Raw genomic sequence first — 20,121 nt, 5'->3', positions numbered from 1 at the left:
GCGGTGGAAGACAGGAGGGCCTGGCATGCTGTGGTCCATGGGGTCACGAAGAGTCAGACACAACTTAATGACTAAACAACAAGCACAAATTTAAAGAAGCTTGGTTGTAGAGTAGGTGCTTTGCACAAGGAAAGTTTGTGGTTGAGTTCCTCAAATACTGTATCACTGGAAGGACAGTACTTTGGCGATCTCATGAGAAGAGAAGACTCCCTGGACAAGACCCTGATGTTGGGAAAGTGTGAAGGCAAGAGGAGAAGGGGACGGCAGAGGACGAGATGATTGGACAGTGTCACTGAAGCTACCGACATGAATTTGACCCAACTCCGGGAGGCAGTGGAAGACAGGAGGGCCTGGCGTGCCCTGGTCCATGGGGTCATGAAGAGTCAGACATGACTTAACACCAAGGAGAGAGGAGGGGTCAAACAAAAAAACTAAAATCCCTTAAATGCCTCGGGTCCAAACGTCTCTTGCTGCCCATGAAAAATCCTCAAGAGTGTAAAGGAAAAAAAAAGAGGGAGCAAGAAAAAGAAAAGCAGGTGTTTTTTCATGCGCAAGTTTACCACCCCGGCCCATCTGAGAAGAGGAAAAGAAAGGGAAGGAGAAAAGTATTGCCTGGGTTCATGTGGTCCATTGAGAAAAGGGACTTCCCACGCTTCGCCTACAGAGGGCATCCCTGCTCATTCATCGCCCAGGCAGCTCGGCAAATGCAGCTGCTGAAAGCTCAGCCGCCCGCCCGCTCTCGCAGCAGCATCTTTTCCTTCCCGGATCCAGTCGGTGCGCCTCCGCGCTCCGCGTTTTCCTCCCCAGCCCTTCACTCCTCCGGATCAATGGACGTGGCCGCTCTCTAACTCTTTCCTCTCACATACTGCTGGTGGACAAGCACCAGTAACAAGTGCAACCTTCGCATCCTTCTTCCCTCCATCGTCCCCCCCCCCGCTACCCGCGATCGCCGTCTTCTCCCCGCCTCTCTCTCTCTCTCCCCCCCCCAAGGAACATCTGCCAAGCAAGAAAGGGGAGAAATCCTTCCCCCAGCCGTTTTAGAGGATCGCCAGCGTGCCGATTTTATTTGACTTCGTCCAGGAGCGGAGATGGAACCTCCCTTATTCTTTTGCTGCCCCGGGCTTTGCTTTTAAATTTTCATTATTATTATAATTATTATCTCTCTTTCCCGTTCTTTTCGCTTCGCCTGGATTTATGACGCTCTTTTTGTTTCCGATGGATGGTTTCCAACGGGAGGGAAGCCCTTTTCCTGCCTCTCGCCTTTTTCCTTGAGTTACTTTTTTCCTTGACCTTTCCTGGCTTGGAGAATTGAATGTAACTTTTCGTGCGTGTGTGTGTGCGCGCGCGTGCCTGTGCGTGTGTGTGTGTTTTAATTTTTTTTTAAAAAAGCCAGCACCCTCCAACCCGCTCGCCTTGTCCGTGGGGGAGAGAACTAAGGGACACCCCCCCACACACTTCCCCTGCCGGCAAAAAGGGAGGAGACTGCCGTGGCCGTGTGTTACCGAGTGTGGGGATTGTTCGTCTGTCTGCTCCGGACCTCAATATCCGTAGGTGTGTTTTGAAATATGGAGAATAGTCTTGGATGTGCCTGGGTACCGAAGCTGGCTTTTCTGCTCTTTGGGATCTCTCTCCTCTCTCTGGATCTGGAAGTCAGGGGTAAGTCATTTGTGGGCTTTTTCTTCCCCCCCTACTCTTCCTCTCTCTCTCAATATATATATATTGGACTGGAAATAACGAAGCAGAACCCCATTTCCGAGATCTGTGCTACAGTTTGTTGATTTCCCCCACCTCTCCTGCGCTGGCCTTTCTCCTGCCGGCAGAGTTGGTGAGAGCGATGATCGGGAACTCCTTCAAGACCCGCCCGCCTCGGTTTGCAGAGCAGAATTGAGTCGAGGGGGAAAGCCTAGATACATGGAGAAAAAAAAAAGGTTCATGGAAGGCTCCCGGCGGCGTGGATTTCCTCTGGGCTTCGTAGCCCTGCTGCTGCTGAGATTTGGGAGATGGAGAGGAGAGACTGGATGCTTGCTTGTTCCTTGTGTCAAATATAAGCACACGCACCTGGCTATACGGTTTTTTTTGCAGAATGGCAAATGCCGGTGCGCGTTTCCCAACTCTGTGTGATTGATATTCTCGGGGGCACGCCTCTCTTTGGCTCTTTATCGAGCGCAATGTTAATTTCTAATTTTTTAAAAAATGCCAAAGCGGTCTGGGGTGCTGGACGGAGAGGGGCAAAGGGAATGAAAGGGGACGGATGCAGTCTTGTTCCGTGCTCTGCGTGTGTTTGTGTATTTGTAAAGGCCAAGGATTGTTGGGGGATGAAGGAGCCGGTCCTGAAATGAAATGGGAGGTTTCCCAGGAAGTATTGAGGGGAAAGTGGTGCTATCCTTGGTTGGCAATCCGGCGTGGGCGGGTTGTGTGTTTGTGTCTGGCGATGCTGGAGAGCTATAGATGGATCCAGCCGTGTTCGAGTTCGGCTTGAATGATCAGCAGCCACATTTCAGCAATGGGCACTCTCAGAATGAGTCTCGCAAAAGCCACCAGCCATGCCTTGGAAGTGTCATGCAAGCCACGGATGAACAATGCCTGCTGGATGCTGCTCCCTCCCTCCCTCCCTCCCCCTCCATCCATGCTTTTGCATTGCCACATGCAGGCAGTGCTTTGGAAAAGAAAAGAAAAATGCAATATTGTCTATCTACGCAGAATAGAAAGTTTACCTATACTAACCTCGTTTGTCTGCCTGTAAATCCAAGACCTTTCCTAATCGCATGCTTTAGGCACCCTGAAAGAGAAAGGCTGTGTCGATTGTCCAAGACTTTACAGGAAACCCCCTAAGAAGCAGCTCTTTTTAAGAAGCACACAGAGGTTTGTTTCTTTGGGCCCCTGTGTGAATGGACGCAATGTGGTGGCTGGAGGTGGCCAGCATGGACTCGTGAACAGATGTCTCTCTTAAATTTTCTGCTGAGAGGGTGGCGGATGGAGACGCGTCAGCCGTCCCCTTTGTTGAGAAATGGTTGACTTTCCAGGCTTCTTGGTCAACGGCGGGCAAAATGGGTGTGTGTATGTGTACACCTGTGTCTGTGTACGTGGATGGCATTGGGCATTTTTGTGGGAATGTGTTCAAGGTGTGGTGGTGCTCAACATTGGGAAGGGAATGTCCTTACAGGTTGCCGGCCCCTTTCACTGTGGACTCAGGAGGTATATTTTTGCTTTCAGTTGCTTGGCTTCTTTGGGGCTGTATGTTTTGTTCCCCAACACTCACTACAAAATCTTTCTCTGCTTTTGTGGCACATCCCTTTTAGCTGCATGGTTTGCCTTGAGCTCCAAGCTAGACAGAGGATGTTTTGTGGGGGAGGGAAATTGGAGAGTTGGGTGAAGTTTCCCCCTCCTCCGCATTTCACCTGTAGGCAAATGATGTTTTCGTTTGTGTGTGCATGTGTGCGCACGTGTGCACATGCAAAAGATGCTTGTTTCCTGCTCTGCTTTGGGGACCATTCCAGTGGCTTGCAGTTGTTGGCCTGGGCCCATTCTCTCTCCCCCCCCCCAATGTCTGCCCCTCCTCCTTTCCCTCTCTCTTTTAGCAGCTATTTTCTCTCTTCAGGCTCCTAGCAGGGGACTGATCGGGAGGAAAGCAAGATTTCGCTCCATGAAAGGGCCAGTAGGAGGTGCCCTTAATAAGGCCAAGTAGCCTGCTGGCGGAACTCCCATTCAGCAGGGCATTTAAAGACTTTGTTGATGGGTAACAAAGAGCTTAGGGAGCTGCAACAGAATGAAGCTTTTGTCCTTTCTTGCTTTCCAACTAAAGCATGTGTGCGGCTTGGGAGGCATACGTTTTTCTCTCTCTCTCCCTTTGCAACTTTCTTTATGAAAATAAACGTGGCTCAATGATGATGTGTGAGAGCAAGAGATGTTATTTTGTCCTTCTACACGGTCTTCCTGCAGTTTGCATTTCTTATTGTTTCAAGGTGCTGAAATATGGATTCTGTGCAAAATCCACACCGAAAAGTCACCCACGAAGGAAGGACGCCTTCGTTTCTTGGCTCAGGCTTGTGTGTGTATGTGTGTGAATGCACGTGTATGTGCGCGTGCATGTGAGATGGAGGTGTGCAGGATCCTAAATCAAAAGGAGTGTGTTCTGCGGTTGAGAAAGGCATGTTTGTCAATCCCCAATTAGTTACAGAAACGAGATCCAAGCTTCTGTGGATGGCACTTCATCCTGGCATGTGATCATGCGTGCAACACGATGAGGTTGCAGTTTTTGGGATACAGTGGGGAGGGATCGTGAAGGACTCTTTTGTCTGAAGTGGAAGGAAAATGGGCAACTGGACCTTCCCACCCCCATGCTTTCCTCTTACTTTCCCAGATTGTGGTGCAAAGTCAAGGAGGGGGGGGGATGAAACTGCTTCTCAGAAGAACCTCCCAGAGTCTGGGCAAGATAGCAATCATATTCTCAGCAAGTGGTGCAGTATAAATCAACAGTGACCTGTCATTGCATTCATGCCACATGCCGCGGTATTGCCCACAGAGTGACGATGGCACCACACATTGGATGCAACTTGTCCTAGGCTTAGCATTCTGGCCAAAAAGTTGCGGAGGCAAAGAGAATAGGATCATTTCCGCACGACACCATGATGTGCAAGGACACAATGTTGAAACAACAGTGTATGGGATCACAACACCCACAATCCCCAGGCAGTATGTCCACATGGAGTTCCTGTCCCCTCTCCCCACCAAAAGCCACCTGTGTCTCCCATTTCTTGGAAAGAGCTGGTATGTCATGGGAATAGGGCCATTCTGACCTGCATCCAGGTTCAGACTGGATTTGGGGAGGGGGGGGGGTCTCTGAGAGGCAGCAGAAGTGATAGGCGAAGGGGATTATTATAGTGGCAGTCAATATCTTCCATCTGTGAAACTGGAAAGTTTTAAAAAACTCTTGCAGAGTGCGGGCGGCATACAAGTCGGATGGATAAATAAAGTCACATTGAAGATCCTAGTCCCAAAGCCTTTACAAAATCCCATAAGTCTGTTTCAAGTTGTGTCTGGCTTATTGGTACTCAAAACATGCTGCACAAACAATATCTAGACAGTCCCTTTGTCATTAAACACAAAAGCTGGAGTGTGTGTGGGGGGGAAGGAACAGAACACTTATGTGTTCTACTTCCATGGTTATCATTATGATCTGTACTGTAGCTTATTTATTAGTATTCAGCCCTGCCTTGCTTTTGTTAACAGGGCCGTCTGCCTCTAATAGGACTTTAGTGCTCCAGTTTTTAATTTCAGTGCTTGTGTTTTGGACTGAGACGATAGTCAGCGCATAGCAATCAAGAAAGCGATACTTCTCCTGCGTGGCATTCCATTCCACAGACATTAGACAACATCTACTGGGAAACCAGTGGGAGTTTCAACCGAGCAAGACGTCAAACTGATAAACCCTGTTTCTCATGATGCGAATGTAACCAGTGATGGCTAATTCACACATGTGTTTCTATCACTCAGTATTCTCCTCCCTTGGCAACTTAGCACTCAATGACTCACAACTGCATGTGTGAATTGCCTCCATTTGTGTTGCTGGATCCATGATGACTCTTTGGCAGATCAATTACTTTCATGTTATCAAGAGAGGAAACCAGCCTCCGGTCAGTACAAGAGAATGTAGAATATCCATCCATCCACCCAACCATCTCATGGCTGGAATGCTTTTGGTTCTGTAATAGATATTTTTCTAAACTAGCCTGTTAGGAAGTACAATAGTTTTCTTGTGATGAACAGCTGCTCATCAAATCTGACCAAGTCCTAGTGCTGCCTCACAATAATGTTCTAGAGTTTCCACTGTATTTTAGTTTCTGTAGTTTTCCGCATCATGTGTAACAATCTAATCATACTGTGTAAAGTCTTTGCTTACTATCCTTCTCAGTAATATTCAGTGCCAGCCCTGCCATTAGACGAAGTGAGATGGCCAGTTCAGGTTCAATGGGCCAAGAGCGGCAAAAGGTTCACCGCTATCGCCATCCACCCTTCTTCTAGAGATCCACCAGTGTTGTTTGGAGGTAGCTATTTTCTATCGACTGAGCTCTGAGGATTTCTGAGGGCTAAGTGTTTTCAATGGGCCCTCCTAGGAAATTCCCTGTTCAGTGCAGACCAGGGAAACATGGGTTTCTGCCATGGCATTCTGGGAGTTTGTAATCCAAAAAGTCATTTTTCCAAGGTCTCTGGTGATGAAGGCAATTTCCCATGACAGCCAACAAACGATACTGGGCTCTGAGAGGACTTCGGAGTTTGGCAGTTCAAAAAACCTGGTTGGGCAGGGAACCATTCACTTGTGTTCCTCCTCACTGATCCATTCTGGATAAATGAGGCTGAAGAAGCAGCTGTAGCGCCAGAGGTGGAAGAAGCACTGGGAAGAAGCAGTGGAGGTGGAGATGCAAAGGGAAAGAGAAGAGACAAGTTTGAGAATTTGGGAGAGTCTAAGCTAACCCGAGTTGGAATGTGTTGGGTGGCAGGTCACCCTTAATTATGGCCGTGAAGTTCCTTAATGATTGGCAAGCCTCTGCTCCGTAAGGTCAGAATCCCGATGTTGACTTTGTCCTAGCCTGCAACCCATACTGGATGGGGATTGATTCTGCTACCCAGCCTTGCTAGGTTATTGGTAACTGCTCTGCTGTTGTATCAATGCTAGGCAAAGGACCAGCAGTTGATACCTCCGGTAGTTGGCAGCTCAGCGATGCTTCAAAACAGAGCTATGAAATGTATGTCCTAGCCATCTAACCATCTTTTCAGTTTTACTTCCTTTAGGTCATACTGAGTAATGATGTTGCAGAGATCCAACATGACCTGAGCAAACCTTACAAGTTGCTCAAATATGAGCAACTTGTGATGCTTAGATGTATTACAGAATATATGTGGGTTCCTCGGTAAGTTCTGTTCTCACTTGGAACTGCTTCTCCCAAACCTCATGACCTTCGGTGTCCAGGGAGATGATGTGACTTTTAGTTTACACATTTGGGGGTCACCAGGTTATGGAAAGCTGGCTTGGAATGTAAATGAAGAATCTCTGCATGAGGAACGTCTGCTTTTAATTCAAGTCTACTATTTGTCCAAGTTCTGGACAACAAGCACGACTCAGATGGTGTTGTGTGAAAGTTTCCAAGCCATGTTTTTGGAGACTTCTGGGGAACTGGAGGAAACCCACAGAAGCTCCCAACCTTGGGAGCAATGAAGTCCCAAATCCATCTGCTCCTCATTAACTTGTGTGACTGGAATAGCTTAGAAGAGTGCTTGCAATCTTCAAAAAGCCTTCTTATGTTCTATGCCAGAGTTTTCCTACAGACATCCCACCTTATGTATTCATTTGATTATAAACTGATCTCAAAGATCAGGTAATGGTCAAAGCAGATGAGATGTCATTCCTACAACAAGCAGTTGCATGAATGGCTCCTTACAATGTAAAGAAACAGGTGTGGGGAAAACAGAGGAACCTGGTTTGGAGGCAAAGAAGGTTTGTTGCTATTGGATCCTCCACAAGTACTTTTTCATCTCACCTGTTTGTGTGAATGGATCTTTTTCCTGTGTGTGAGTAGTTATATGACAAAGGTTTATACATTTCAGTTGGCTCTCTGTTCGTACCTATTGGGGGGCAAGGGTGGGTGGAAGAACATGAGGGTGACTTTGCAGAACTAACATTGTTTCTTTTGTTATGCAGAGTGGACCAGACTCTGTTCCTGTTGTCGCTGTGTCCCATGATTCAGCTGACATAGGAACTGTGTGTTTGGCTATGTCTCATGACCGAGATTTCCATTTATGTTACTCAGTGACAATTGTTTACAGAGCTAGTTTTGGTGTCTCTCATCGCTACCAAGATTATCGTTTTTATCCCCCAAGAGCATAATTGGAAGATGACAAGCTCTGCTGATGATAAGCCATCTTCAATAAATTGTACTTTACTTTGATGATCTTTCAGAATGATTCTGTCCAACACCATGCATTTATCTGACGGCACTTTAGCCATCTCGCTGATCTTTTGATGATCAGGCTTGTCAGATCAGATGACACCTGAACTATATGGGAACCAGATCGCTGTGACTGCTGTCTAAGCGTGAATGGGGCCATCTGTAAATGGGGAGGGAAGGTCACTGTCTTCTCAGTGCTGAAAGAAGAAGAGAAAGAAGAAAATGTGAATTTAAATGTGTTTGTCAAAATGCTGAACATCTAGAGGTGTTCTTGATTTATTCCAGTGGCTGCGAGGAGCCGTTTTCTAAACTAGCCTCATGGGAGGTGGACTGTTTTGGACTACAGCTCCAGAATTGTGGGCACTGTTGTCACATTGATGCAGGTAATGGTGACAACTCCAGACACTCTCTCAGTGATTACATGCTACATACATATTTTTACTGGAGGCGTGTGGGACGATGAACAGGCTCCATATTTGCTGGGGTGTTGTAGAACATTCTGCTCACTCTCACTGCATAGAAGACACACGGCCTGCATCACACTCCCTTTCCCCCTGTAGCTACTTCTTTTGCATTAAGAAAAGAGTGTTGCATGCGATTTTCCAAAGTGTACTTAGAGTGGGAAGAAGCCGATTGTAAGGCTCATTAAGTAAATGTGCACATATGGCTAAGTCCAATAAAATTGTTTTCTTGGTTGCCGTTTTTGCTGGAAATGAACTGCCTGCATGAATTTCCAAACACTCTGTGAAGATCTTCTTATATAATAATTACTGGCTGGAATCATGTTGGTGGAACCATGTGGTCACAAGTGCCGATTATGTCCTTGACCACCCAAGATAGTCATTTATTTAAAGTTTCCTATCCTCCTTCCCAAGTTCCAAGACTCCTTATGGATCCTTTTCCACCTGGGGAAGCCTTTGGCTTTAATATCTGAAATGCATCCACTGCTGATCCCGACCACAGCTGCAGGACCAGCGGTGCAATTTTCAAATATTAAAGGCTCCTCCCTCATTCTGAAACTCCCAAAGTTTTCCCCAGTTGAGTGGGATCCTAAGGAGCCTCAGAACTTGGGGTGGGGGTGGAAATGAGAAACTTTAAAGGTGAACTTACATGTCTGTGATGATGTCATCAGCATCTACGATCATGGAGTTGCACAAGGGGATTTCAACCATTGTGTAAAACTGTAGTGGAATAATTGATGTACCTAAATAATTGCCTTGACGCACATTAACACACAGCTTTAGTAATTGTCGGTGGAAGAAATACATGTTGTGTTTTTGTGACAATATGCACATTTTAGAGCACCCTGTAATCGTTCTTGTTTGAACCTCAGCTGGGATTATACTAGTCTCATTTAAAAAATAACAACACCTAGATGTGTTTACATTGCCAAAACTGTGCTCCATTTCCTACTGGGGGAGCTGGTGGGAGTCAGGGCTAGTAATTGGCTAATGTTTCAGATCCACACACATAAACATCAGTAAGTTAACAGTATAATTAAAAGTTTTAAAAGCTATCTGCTTTTCTAGTTCTCAGAAACAATTAAAATAGGTACCTCCTTTAGTTACTGCTTTAAAAATACCTGATTGTTATGGACTGCAGACCTCTGGTATAAAATATACTGTACACTCATCCACCTCACTCTTGCCTTGTTGCACTGTTGTGGGTAGCTTGCACAATACCCACAACAGAATGTGAGGCACAGTATGGGCCAGGATTTGAACTGTGTGATGTTCCTTCTCCAGCTTTTGGTACAGCCACATCTCTGTCTATAAAAGTAATTAGGAATTACAGTTATACAGTAAAAGCAGCTGTTATCTTTATACCTTTATTACTTTGGAAAAGGAACTAATTATGAGTAACTCATTATTTGTAATTAAATACTTTGCTCTGGGAGAAGGCATGGAGGCTGATGACAGGGTCTGTTTAGGTTCTGAGGGAAGTAATTTAGCTTCTTCTGCACTAATCCAATTTAAATAATCTAATCTCTCTTCTGTTGGGAACCATAGGGACTCATCCAATGCCAAATAAACGAAGACCATCATAGCTCAGTCAAGATCTGAACTCAGGTCTTCCCTGTTGAAGTTCAACCACTGGGTACCATCTTGCTTCTAGACTTTACAATCATCCAGTCAACTATTGGGTGATTTTAGGACGATTTTGATGTATGTGATTTAAAACAAACAAACAAATATATGTATGCAGCTCCCAATAAGAAAAAGGAATTATTCCCCCACCCCCACTTGTATCAGTCTGAGTGGAATTTAGTTTTGAGTTCCTGCTAAGAAAATGCAAAGCAGATGTGAAACAAAACACCTACATTTGCTCTGCGTACGTATGTGTTACAGTAGATTATCCAATCTAGAAAATTACATTTTTGTTGAAAAAAATACTGATGCACAGATCGGGAAATCTTTGCTTTGCCTGAATAAAATAATAATAAAATAGCTCCACAGAGATGTTCCCAATTAATTAACTGAAGTCAACAAATAAACAAGAATCACTTGGCTCTATTAAAATAATCCCCGAGGTGGATCGCTGAGCTGCTTTCATTTCTCCCGTGGATAAAACCAGAAACAATTTGGGTCATATTCTGCTCCCAGTTTCTCCTGCTTCACAGCTCCGTATATCAACCATAATCTGTTGACATGGCTTCCGATGTAAATAAAAGGGAGGTCAGAATCCAGTTCAACATTTTTAATTTTTTGCCAGTTGTTCTGTTAGGCAGGCTAATTTGTTATGCTGAAAAGAAAGATTACAAGCCTGTTCAAACACTTCTCTCTGTGTGTCTATGTGTACTTCACTAATTACATAATTGCAGCATTTTGTGCTGATATGTCAGGGACGAGTCAACATTGCACTTGGGAAGTAAGAGAAAAGCTAGAGGTGATTTGCCTATATTGTCTTGAGCTCGTGGCAGTGAAGCTTCTGATACTGAACGGTTGAGCTGCGTAAGGGTGTAGGCTGCTTTCACTCCAGGTTCTATAAAAGAAGACGTTTGGCTAAGATTGAAACCATCCATGGCCTGAAAAGGTAGGAGTACTTGTCAGGGATAGGATTTTCCTATTTCTTGGCCAACAACCCCTGTAATTCCCCTTGCTGGAAGTTCTACTGACTTATACATAGCTTAGTTGTGTGCTGTGAGGTGGAGCTGACTTGTAGCTACGCCAATGTGGCTTTCAAGACAAGACAGATATTCCTCCCCCAATAAGTTTCCATGGCCAAGTGGGGATTCGAACCCTGTTCTCCAGCATCACTGTATCCATCACACCACATTGAGTACTTAGACATGCCTTACAGCCGTTGAAATGTGGATTACCTGTAAGAAAAGGCCCAAACTAGAAGACTTTGAGGCTTAGTTAGACTTAGCTCCACCAACGCTTCCTGTTTCTGTCCTCATGCTAGCTAAGAGCTTTCTCTTGGCTAGGCAGGGCTAGGCCTAGCTCAGCCTAAAAACCTTGCAATTTAGGCTTTTTCTTCCAGGTGAACCATAGTTAAGTGACTGTAAGTCAGGTAGAACTCCCACAATGTGGAATGACGAATCTGTAGTACAAGAAATCTGAAAATCCCATCCCTCAAAGTTGTCTATGACCAAAGTTGGCTGCCCAATGGGCAGAGCTGTCAGGAGATGAGGCAGAAAATTACCAGAACAGTAACTTGGAAAATATACTCTTTTGGAGTACAGACTTTCCCAGCCAGCATGTAAACTTGATATCATAGATATGCTTGATTGAATGGATACAGGAGGCAGGACTTTATTTTTATGTACAGAAATCAACCAATTGCAACATCTGGCTGCAACGTTCTGGTGGCATCATACAATCCCTACCTCCGCCCCCCAAAAAAATGTTGTCTGCAATCCATTTCCTGCTGACCAGTATCATCTGTGGTGAACCATCACTGGGTTTTTTCCCCACAGGAAGTATCTGGCTGTCTGAACCAATCTCTCAACATCTGGGATCTTAGGCTAGGTTGGGAGAAGCGTGTCATCCCATGGTGTATTTCCATCCCTGTGTCTATTTCGGTGCTGTGTTATTTCTTTAGCATCAGTCTGTTTAACCTGATAATGTCTTGACTTGTGGCCACCATTTGGCTAAACTGATTCTACATAACAGGAACGAGATTGCTAAGTCAGCTACATCCGCTCAGTCCAGGACCTAAGAGCAGAAGATGGGGCCTTGCGATGTCACAGGAGCAGAGCCTTGTGATGTGTGAGAGAGGAGACTATCAAGGCTTGAGGGCTAGAACTCCTTCTGGGACAGCTGGCTGCTGAAACAGGCACATAAGACTCTACTCTCCATCTTACTCCAAGTTGCAGGACGGGAACCAACCCCACTCTGCTGTCCATCCTTACTGTTTGTTGGCATGCTGAAGTTCTGCAACAAGAGACATACAGAAACATTTGCCCTGAGGAAGTCAGCCTTCGTTGGAATGAATGGGTGCAGATGCAGGGCCAGTCTATAAAGCCATTGCACACTGACACATCTGCTTTCTCCTCCTTCAACATGACCTGTCCTGGGATTTGTCTTCTTGCCTGAAGACCTTGGGAAGAATCCCCTGAGACTTCAGACTTGATCCTGAGATCTGACTACCCTGATGGGAACTATTAGGACTGGAGCATCCAGCTTGCATGATGCGGGTCTCTAGTTTTATTTTGTTTTCTTTCTCTCTTAGTTGTGTGTGCATGAAGTTGTGCAATAAGATCCCAATCCTATGCAGCCTTACCTGAGAGTAAGCCTTATGAAACACAATGAGGCTTTTACTTCTGAGCAGGCGAAGGTGGTGGCTGCAATGGCAGTGATCTGATGAGTCCACTCCAGCCTTTACTCCAGACTCTCAGAGGTGCCGAACTTATTTCAAGGACAACATTTAGCATCTTGGATAGCTCTGGTAGGATCTGCACTAAAACCTGGAAAGGATTCAGTGCCCCACTGACATTGGATCTACCAGCCTGCAGTGCTTCTGACCGAAGTTACATAGGACTGCATGATAAGCCTGCCAATTCTAAAAGACATACAAACATACATATTGTATTCTGTCAAATAGGATTGGGTGTGTGTATCACACAATATATTTAAAAGGTGAATGGGACCTGGAGACTTTTCAGGAACAACAAAGCTCTCTTTCTTTCTTTCTTTCTTTCTTTCTTTCTTTCTTTCTTTCTTTCTTTCTTTCTTTCTTTCTTTCTTTCTTTCTTTCTTTCTTTCTTTCTAAAAAAAACTTTCCCTGTCTCCCCTTCCTTTCTTTCCCACCCTTTGTCATAGAATTAGATATGTGAAGTAGTAAGGTGCTGCACATGGTTTCCCAGGTTAAAGAAATATGATTCTGCATGGGAATCTGCAGAATCAGCAGAGGTCAGCAACTTTGGAGTTTCAGGAACTTAAAATGTTCCCCCAACACTTCTGATTTTGAAAATAATGGATATTTTAGAACCCATTTACAAGGTAAATCACAGTTCCTGGAGATTCCAAGAGTGGTGATGCGCGCGTGCGTGCGCGCGCGCGTGCGCGCGCACACACACACACACGCACGCGCACACACACACACACACACACAGAGAGAGAGAGAGAGAGAGAGAGAGAGAGAGAGACCAAAACAGCGTTAGGACACAGATGGCCTCCAGAGCTGCATTTTGCCCACACTGGACTCAGTAAGCGAAAAGCAAGCCAATCTTTGTTTCAAATGGAACTTGGGAAGAATTCTATGGCCTCAGTTCTATGGCCAGTATCCTGCTGCATGGCTATGAGTGCACTGAGAATGATGTGAACTTTTGTGGCAAATGGGCTTGAAAGAGTCCCTGCTTCAATTTTGGGCTGTGCCCAACTCGCGTGCAATGTGACAACCCTGGATCTCTTTTGTTGGAGCAATCTGTTAACGCCAATGCCATTATTCCATTGCAGCAACATATAAGAGGATTTCGGCCCGAGTTCTATGTTCTTCATGGGGTTGACCCTGTTTTGAGAGTAGGATTCAGCATCATTTAAAATTTAGATGAAAATCCAGAGCCAATTCTTTGCCCCTCCAAAACCAGAGGAACCAGACTGCAACTCCTACCAAGCCACATTTCACCAAAGTGATTATGCTGGCCAAGGTTGATGGGAATTATTGTCCAGCACCTCTAGAAAGCCACCATTACCCATCCGCATTCTAAGCTCTGCTGAATTTGGATGGGTCATTTGCTATTCTGCCTCAGAGAGTGAAACATCTTGGGTAAACCTTGCTTTTAGAGACTGAAAAAGGGGGGGAAAGAGAGAAAAAAGAATACTGAATGTGTTCCGCACCTTTGACAGTCATTGGTGCGGGAGTGTACATCATAGCTTTCCATTTCCATTACAAAGATACTGATAAAGCGCAGTATATTATTTTCGAATGAGATAACGGAATGGATAACAGCCAGCCTATTGGAATGTTTTCTTTTTAAGGGTATTTGTCATTTTGGGACTTGATCGGTAAGCTTACTGTAATAGTGGGATAATCAGAATATAGATGTACGAGCCATAAAGGAAGGTACGGTTGTGAAGAAACACAATAAATCACACAATTAAATGCCTGCCACTGTCTCTACTGATAGGAAACATTTAGCAATGGGGATGTCAATATGTGCTGCTATTTATTATTTTCTTTAGAAAAAAAAATGAAAATCGGGGAACAAAAGACTGCGTTAAGTGACTGCCCAAAGTTCTTTTTTAAAATAAAATACAACTAGTTGACAAACGGAAAGGGCTTTTAAAGGAAACCTGTCAATGTGGAAATCTCTTTTTCTTTTCTTTCTTTCTTTCTTTCTTTCTTTCTTTCTTTCTTTCTTTCTTTCTTTCTTTCTTTCTTTCTTTCTTTCTTTCTTTCTTTCTTTCTTTCTTTTCCTTCCTTCCTTCCTTCCTTCCTTCCTTCCTTCCTTCCTTCCTTCCTTCCTTCCTTCCTTCCTTCCTTCCTTCCTTCCTTCCTTCCTTCCTTTCCATAAAGCCACACGTTGCCTGCAATGGTTACAAATAATCACCAAGATTGCAAAAAGGGGAAATTGAATTTGTATTTATTGGAGTGTTGGGTTTCCCCCCCCAGTAAACAGTTTTTGTGCTCGGATCATTTTATGGTAACATATAGAGCTGTCTGTTAGAATAGCCTTAAAGAACACCAGGCTCATCTTCTTCCTTCCACCAGGTGACAACCCAACCCATCCCAGCTCATCCCAGAAAAGATAGCGGCTCATCGGCTTTCACCTTCCTGTATCCCCAGGACCCTCATGCTCTTAGCTGGTAGGGCTTCAGAAAGAGTCCAAGGTTGAAAACAGATGGGCTTGGGGTGGGGTGGACTCACTTTCCTTGAAGGTTTTAAAACAGAGGTTAGGTGGCCCCTTGCCAGGAAGGCTTTAGTTGTGGGCTTCCAGCTTTGGCAGCTGAGGAGCCAGTCCTCATGGCCCTCAAGGTCCCTTCCAGCCCTAGTGTCCTGTGATTCTCTTTGGGTTCTGACCCTGACCTTCTCTGAGAAGCGCGCAGGTCCCACAGTCTGGAGGGGCGGAGCTTGCCGTGCAGCATCCTGCACGTGTCCCTGTCGGTGGTCGGTTTAACCTCCACCCCACTGGGAACCCATGATGTTTGAGTCGTTGGCCACCCTGACCTTGCCGCCATGGCAGCGCTTCCACTTTGATGGTTGCCAGGAGACCGAGGCCCCATAGCTCAGGGGAGAGCTCCTGCTCTCTGTCGGCGGAAGGCCCATCTTCAGTCCCAGGTGGCGCTGCCTACTCAGAGTGGTAGGAATTTGCTTGATTCCCTTTAAATGTGCAAGAAAAGCCCAGCTAATTAGAGTCACCATTTAGGGACACCCCTTTCCCCACTCAGGAGGCCACTTCTAGGTAGAAAAAGCGGGGAAGTATTTTACTCACTATTCAGCAGGCTTCATAGAGGATCAGAGGGTGTTTTTTTTTTTTTTTTTTTGAGGAAAAGGAAAGCTTAAAAGGTAGCAAGAGGTGGATTTCAAAGCCCCACGTGGCTTGAGAAATCTCCACGCTGCAGACCGGCTTAGCCTACAGCATTCCCTACAGGCATCTTGAAAAAAGATGGGACGAACAAAGAAAGAACAATAAAAACATGTGGAGCAAGAGAGAGGAAGGGTTTCTTGGATCTGCAGGAAGACAAATCCATCTTATTGCTGAGCAATGCAAACAAACATGAAAGTTAGTTTGGTGCAAGGCTCCCTCCTCCCATATGACCTTGTGTTATATTTGCATGCAAGACTGCTGATTGGCTGGTATTGCCAGCCAGGGCAAGGGAGGTACCCCAGCTGAAATCCCAGTTGTGGGTAGGTTGGGCGATACAGTAGGACCACAGTATCTATGGGGGGGGGGGTCGGTTCCAAGCCTCCCCATGATGGAAAACAGAGAAGTATAGAACACTATACATTGCATAGTCTCTGGCTCCCTCTAGGGGCCAGTTCTGGTGAATACACTTTGGAAATATATATTTCTGGTGGGGCTTATTTAGTATTTTCATGTAGCGGAGAAGTAAATCAGCAGATACTGATCTTGCAGACAGGAGGGTCCGACTGTACTGGGATGGGTGGACGTCCTAGGGCTGCAAGCAGGGCTGGGTTCAGCCTGTTTATTCTGGCCCCAGTCGCGAGCGGAGGATAGAGGCCCCCTGTTGCTGAAGCTGCTGCACCCATCATCCACAGCTGTCCTTTTGTTTGTTCAGGGGCTCTTGAGGTTCCCTATGCCACCAAGGCTTCTAACTTTCCCCTTATCAAGTGAGCTGCGAAAGAGGGATAAGAGAGGGGAGCAACAGCAAGAAGGAGACAGCAGAGGCTCCACCAGCCAGCCAGCGCAAGTGGGTGCAGAGCACCGACAGCCCTCTGAGGGAAGCCACAAAGAGGCAGGAAGTATTCGTTTGGTGGGGGGGGGGGTGGGCAGACAAAAGCCAGTCAAGAAAGGCAGCCAGGCCTATGCTGGATCACTTTCCCTCCCCATTGGTGCTTTCCTCCACATGCCTTGAGGGGTCAGTGAGGCAGGGGAGTGGGGCACTGCCCCCTCTTCCTAGCATGCTTGGGGTGGGGTGGGTGGCTTCACACATTCCTCAGTAGGGGCTGCACGGAGGGGAAAGAGTTGGGTCTAGGCAAAGCTGATAGTGGCTGCCTTGCTGTTGCTGAGGGTGGGTGGCAAAGGGGGAGCTAGACCTCCTCTTTCCTTTTATGAAAATGGGCACCTGCCTCTACCTTCCCCACCCCACCCCCTTTGGAGGCTCTCCGAAGCCGCATTCTGGACACCCTCTCTCCTTCTTCATGTCTCTGCTGCTGCTAATACAAGGCCCCTCCTTTTGTTCTTGAGCCAGCCAGCCTGCCTACTCATCTCTCACTTTCCTCTCTTTGATGATGCTCAAGATCTCTGCTTGGTAGAAAAGGCCCCTTGGAAAGACATAAAGTGCAAGTGGAGGGGACAGGCTTGCAGCTTGAGATTAATAAAGAAACAGTAAAGGAATACTTTATTCCGCTGAACGAGTTCAAATCCTCAGTGCTGAACGAACTGCATCCAAGGATATTGAAGGACCAGGATAATACTGTAGTACTAGATTGCCTCTCTTTGGCACTGGTTAGGCCTCATCTTGACTACTGTGTTTCTTCTGCTCTTTAAGAAGGAAGCCAACAAACTTGGAACAAGTTCAGAGGAGGGCAACAAAGATGGTCTAGGCAGTGGAAACCGAGTCCTATGACAAAAGACTAAAAAAAAATTGACATGTTTAGCTTGGAGAAAAGGAGACTAAATATAATAGCGCTTTTCAAAGACTTGAATTGTAGTCATACAGAAGAGGAGAAGGATCTGTTCTCAATCATTGCAGAGTACAGGACATATAATATTGGGTCAAGTTATGGGAAGCCAGATTTCAGTTGAAACAAACTTCCTGACTGTTAGAGCAGTATGACAATGGAACCAATTACCTAGGGAGTCAGTGAGCTCTCCAGTACTGGAAGGATTTAAGAAAAAAATGAGACAACCATCAGTCTGTTATACTTTTATTTGGATCCCCTGCACTGAGTAGGGGGATGGACTTCATGCCTTCTAGGCCCCTTCCAACTCCATTATTCTATGGTTCTTTTAGACAGAAGCAACTCCTTTGAAATGAAATTATAATGCCCAGCATGTACACAGTTCAGTGTACAAAGCACCCTACATATTACTATTTCAGTAATCTGAAATATCTCCCGTACCCATGTGAGTCTGCCCAGATCTTCAGGTCATCTTAGTCCAGCCCATGCTGTTCCTGCTGAGAATAGACAAGAGCTGATCATTTAAAACCAAGGCCTCTACTACATCAAGACTCCGCTCCATCACCAAACATACATGCGTCGGAGGCTGCTCTTGGGGTTCCTGCCCATTGGCTCTTTCTGAGTAGAGTCCTCTGGAAGTCTTAGACTCCATCTAATGTCATCTGCTTAACCTGTACCTACACGTTCCCCTCTTCTCAGGCAGGGGGTTCCAGCAAAAGGGATGCTCACCGGAGAAGTGAGGGTTGGGAATCCTCTAAGGCACAGACCAAGCCTGATCCATTTCTTCCAAGCCTTCGTTTTTCAGTGTCTTCTGCTTCCTCTTCTCCTCGTCTGCAAACAAAAGTCTGCACAGGGGCTTTTCAAAGTATTTCCGTGTGAACCTCGGTGCACAAGTGCAAAGTTGGGCTTCTGTCTTTGTTTTTATATATATACTTCTTCATACCTTTGGGGATGAACAAACTGAAACAGGTTGTTGTTACATTCTGTCAAGTTACTTCTAAGTTATGGTGACCCTCCTAGAGTTTTCAAGGCCAAGGAGTGGTTTTTTTCCCATTGCCACTCCCTAGTTAATTTCCTGACCAAGTGAGGATTGGAACTCAGGTCTCTAAAGTCCCAGTCAGATCCTCTATACAATACACCATGGGTCCCCAACCTCCGGTCCACAGCCTAGTACCAGGCTATGGCCTTGGCAGGACTGGGCTGCAGAGACAGATCTCCTGCCCCCCCCATGCATTCCCCCCATGCATGCCCACTCACCCGCATGGCCCACCCACCTGCACGCACAGATGTGACAGGTTTTGGCAACCTGAAGAAATTGTTGAATGCAGTTCTATAAGTAATATCAGAATCAGAGCTACAAAGAGATGTGTAACTAAAGGCAATACAGCTGAGCTGATGAATACAGCTGAGTAAAGACCAACATGATTGGTGAAACCTAGAATAAAGCTAGGAGAGCTAGCATTCACACTTTGTTGGTTGTGGGGTTGGTTGTTGGTGATATATGCTGTGTCAGAGTGCTGAAGAAAATTGCTGTATTGGAAGAATTGCTGTTGCTGGAGAAGACCCTGAGAGAAGCCTATCTCCGTGCTTACTGGGAGAGGAACTTGTGGCTTCAGGGTTGATCAAACTGGTAACAAACTCTGGACTATTTACCAAAGGACTGTACCTGTGATTTATCCATTGTAACTGCTGGACTGCTGTGTATGACCAAGGACTGTATGACCAAGAGTAAAGCTGTGTATATATGAAAATTACTGTAAATAATACAAGTTATACTTCTGACAACACTACAAGTGGTCTGCTGTGTTCATCGCAGGGAAGTTTTGTCTACAAATAGCGCCCCCTGGTGTACCCTAGAAATGCTACACCTCTGTCAAGATGCCTCGTCCACCCATGCATGTCCCACCCATCTGCACATGTGCACAAATGTGCCCCGCCCACCCATGAGCACGTCGTACCCACCCATGCATGTGCAAGCATGCGGCCCACCCGCCTGCAAGTGCGTCTTGCATGGGGAGGGTTCCCCACCCCCCATGCACAGAGCCCCCCCCAACCAGTCTGTGGTTTGGAAAAGGCTGGGGACCACTGCATGGCCCCACCCTGGCTCTCAAAAACAGATGCATACTTCCAGGAATGTTGGCAAGTCTTTAAGTCTGGGTCCGAAGTCCAAGGTTGAGTCTTTGGTACCAAGATCTGAATGCCAAACTCCCAGTCCAGGTTCCTATGAAAAACTAGCTTTTTTTCCCCAGAAAAAAAGGGAGGGGTGGGTTCCGAGTCACAACGAACAAAACAAAAACCCAAGTTAAATCCAACTTGTCAGCAAGTCCTGTGACTCGAGTCCCCATCGCTGCCCGCTTCTTCTTTATATGTGATGCCATTGTGGCTGCCTAGTATTTGCCACTCCGCACTCGACTCTAGAAATGGAGGA

The 20,121-nt window shown here is 46.0% G+C and overlaps 1 protein-coding gene across 2 annotated transcripts in view; it reads left to right on the top strand.

Moving 5' to 3' along the window:
* Nucleotides 1-805: 805 nt before the first annotated feature.
* Nucleotides 806-20,121, top strand: part of DCC (DCC netrin 1 receptor) — a 1,127,120-nt gene continuing 1,107,804 nt past the window's right edge. For both annotated transcript variants that reach the window (XM_078384133.1, XM_072992925.2), the window contains exon 1: nt 806-1,656. In XM_078384133.1, coding sequence (XP_078240259.1) covers nt 1,566-1,656 — 91 coding nt within the window. In that variant the 5' untranslated portion in view covers nt 806-1,565. The remainder of the gene's footprint in view (nt 1,657-20,121) is intronic.

The sequence above is a fragment of the Pogona vitticeps genome, chromosome 2, assembly GCF_051106095.1.
Source record: "Pogona vitticeps strain Pit_001003342236 chromosome 2, PviZW2.1, whole genome shotgun sequence".
Lineage (NCBI taxonomy): Eukaryota > Metazoa > Chordata > Lepidosauria > Squamata > Agamidae > Pogona > Pogona vitticeps.
This window is presented reverse-complemented; position numbering and strand designations above follow the sequence as displayed.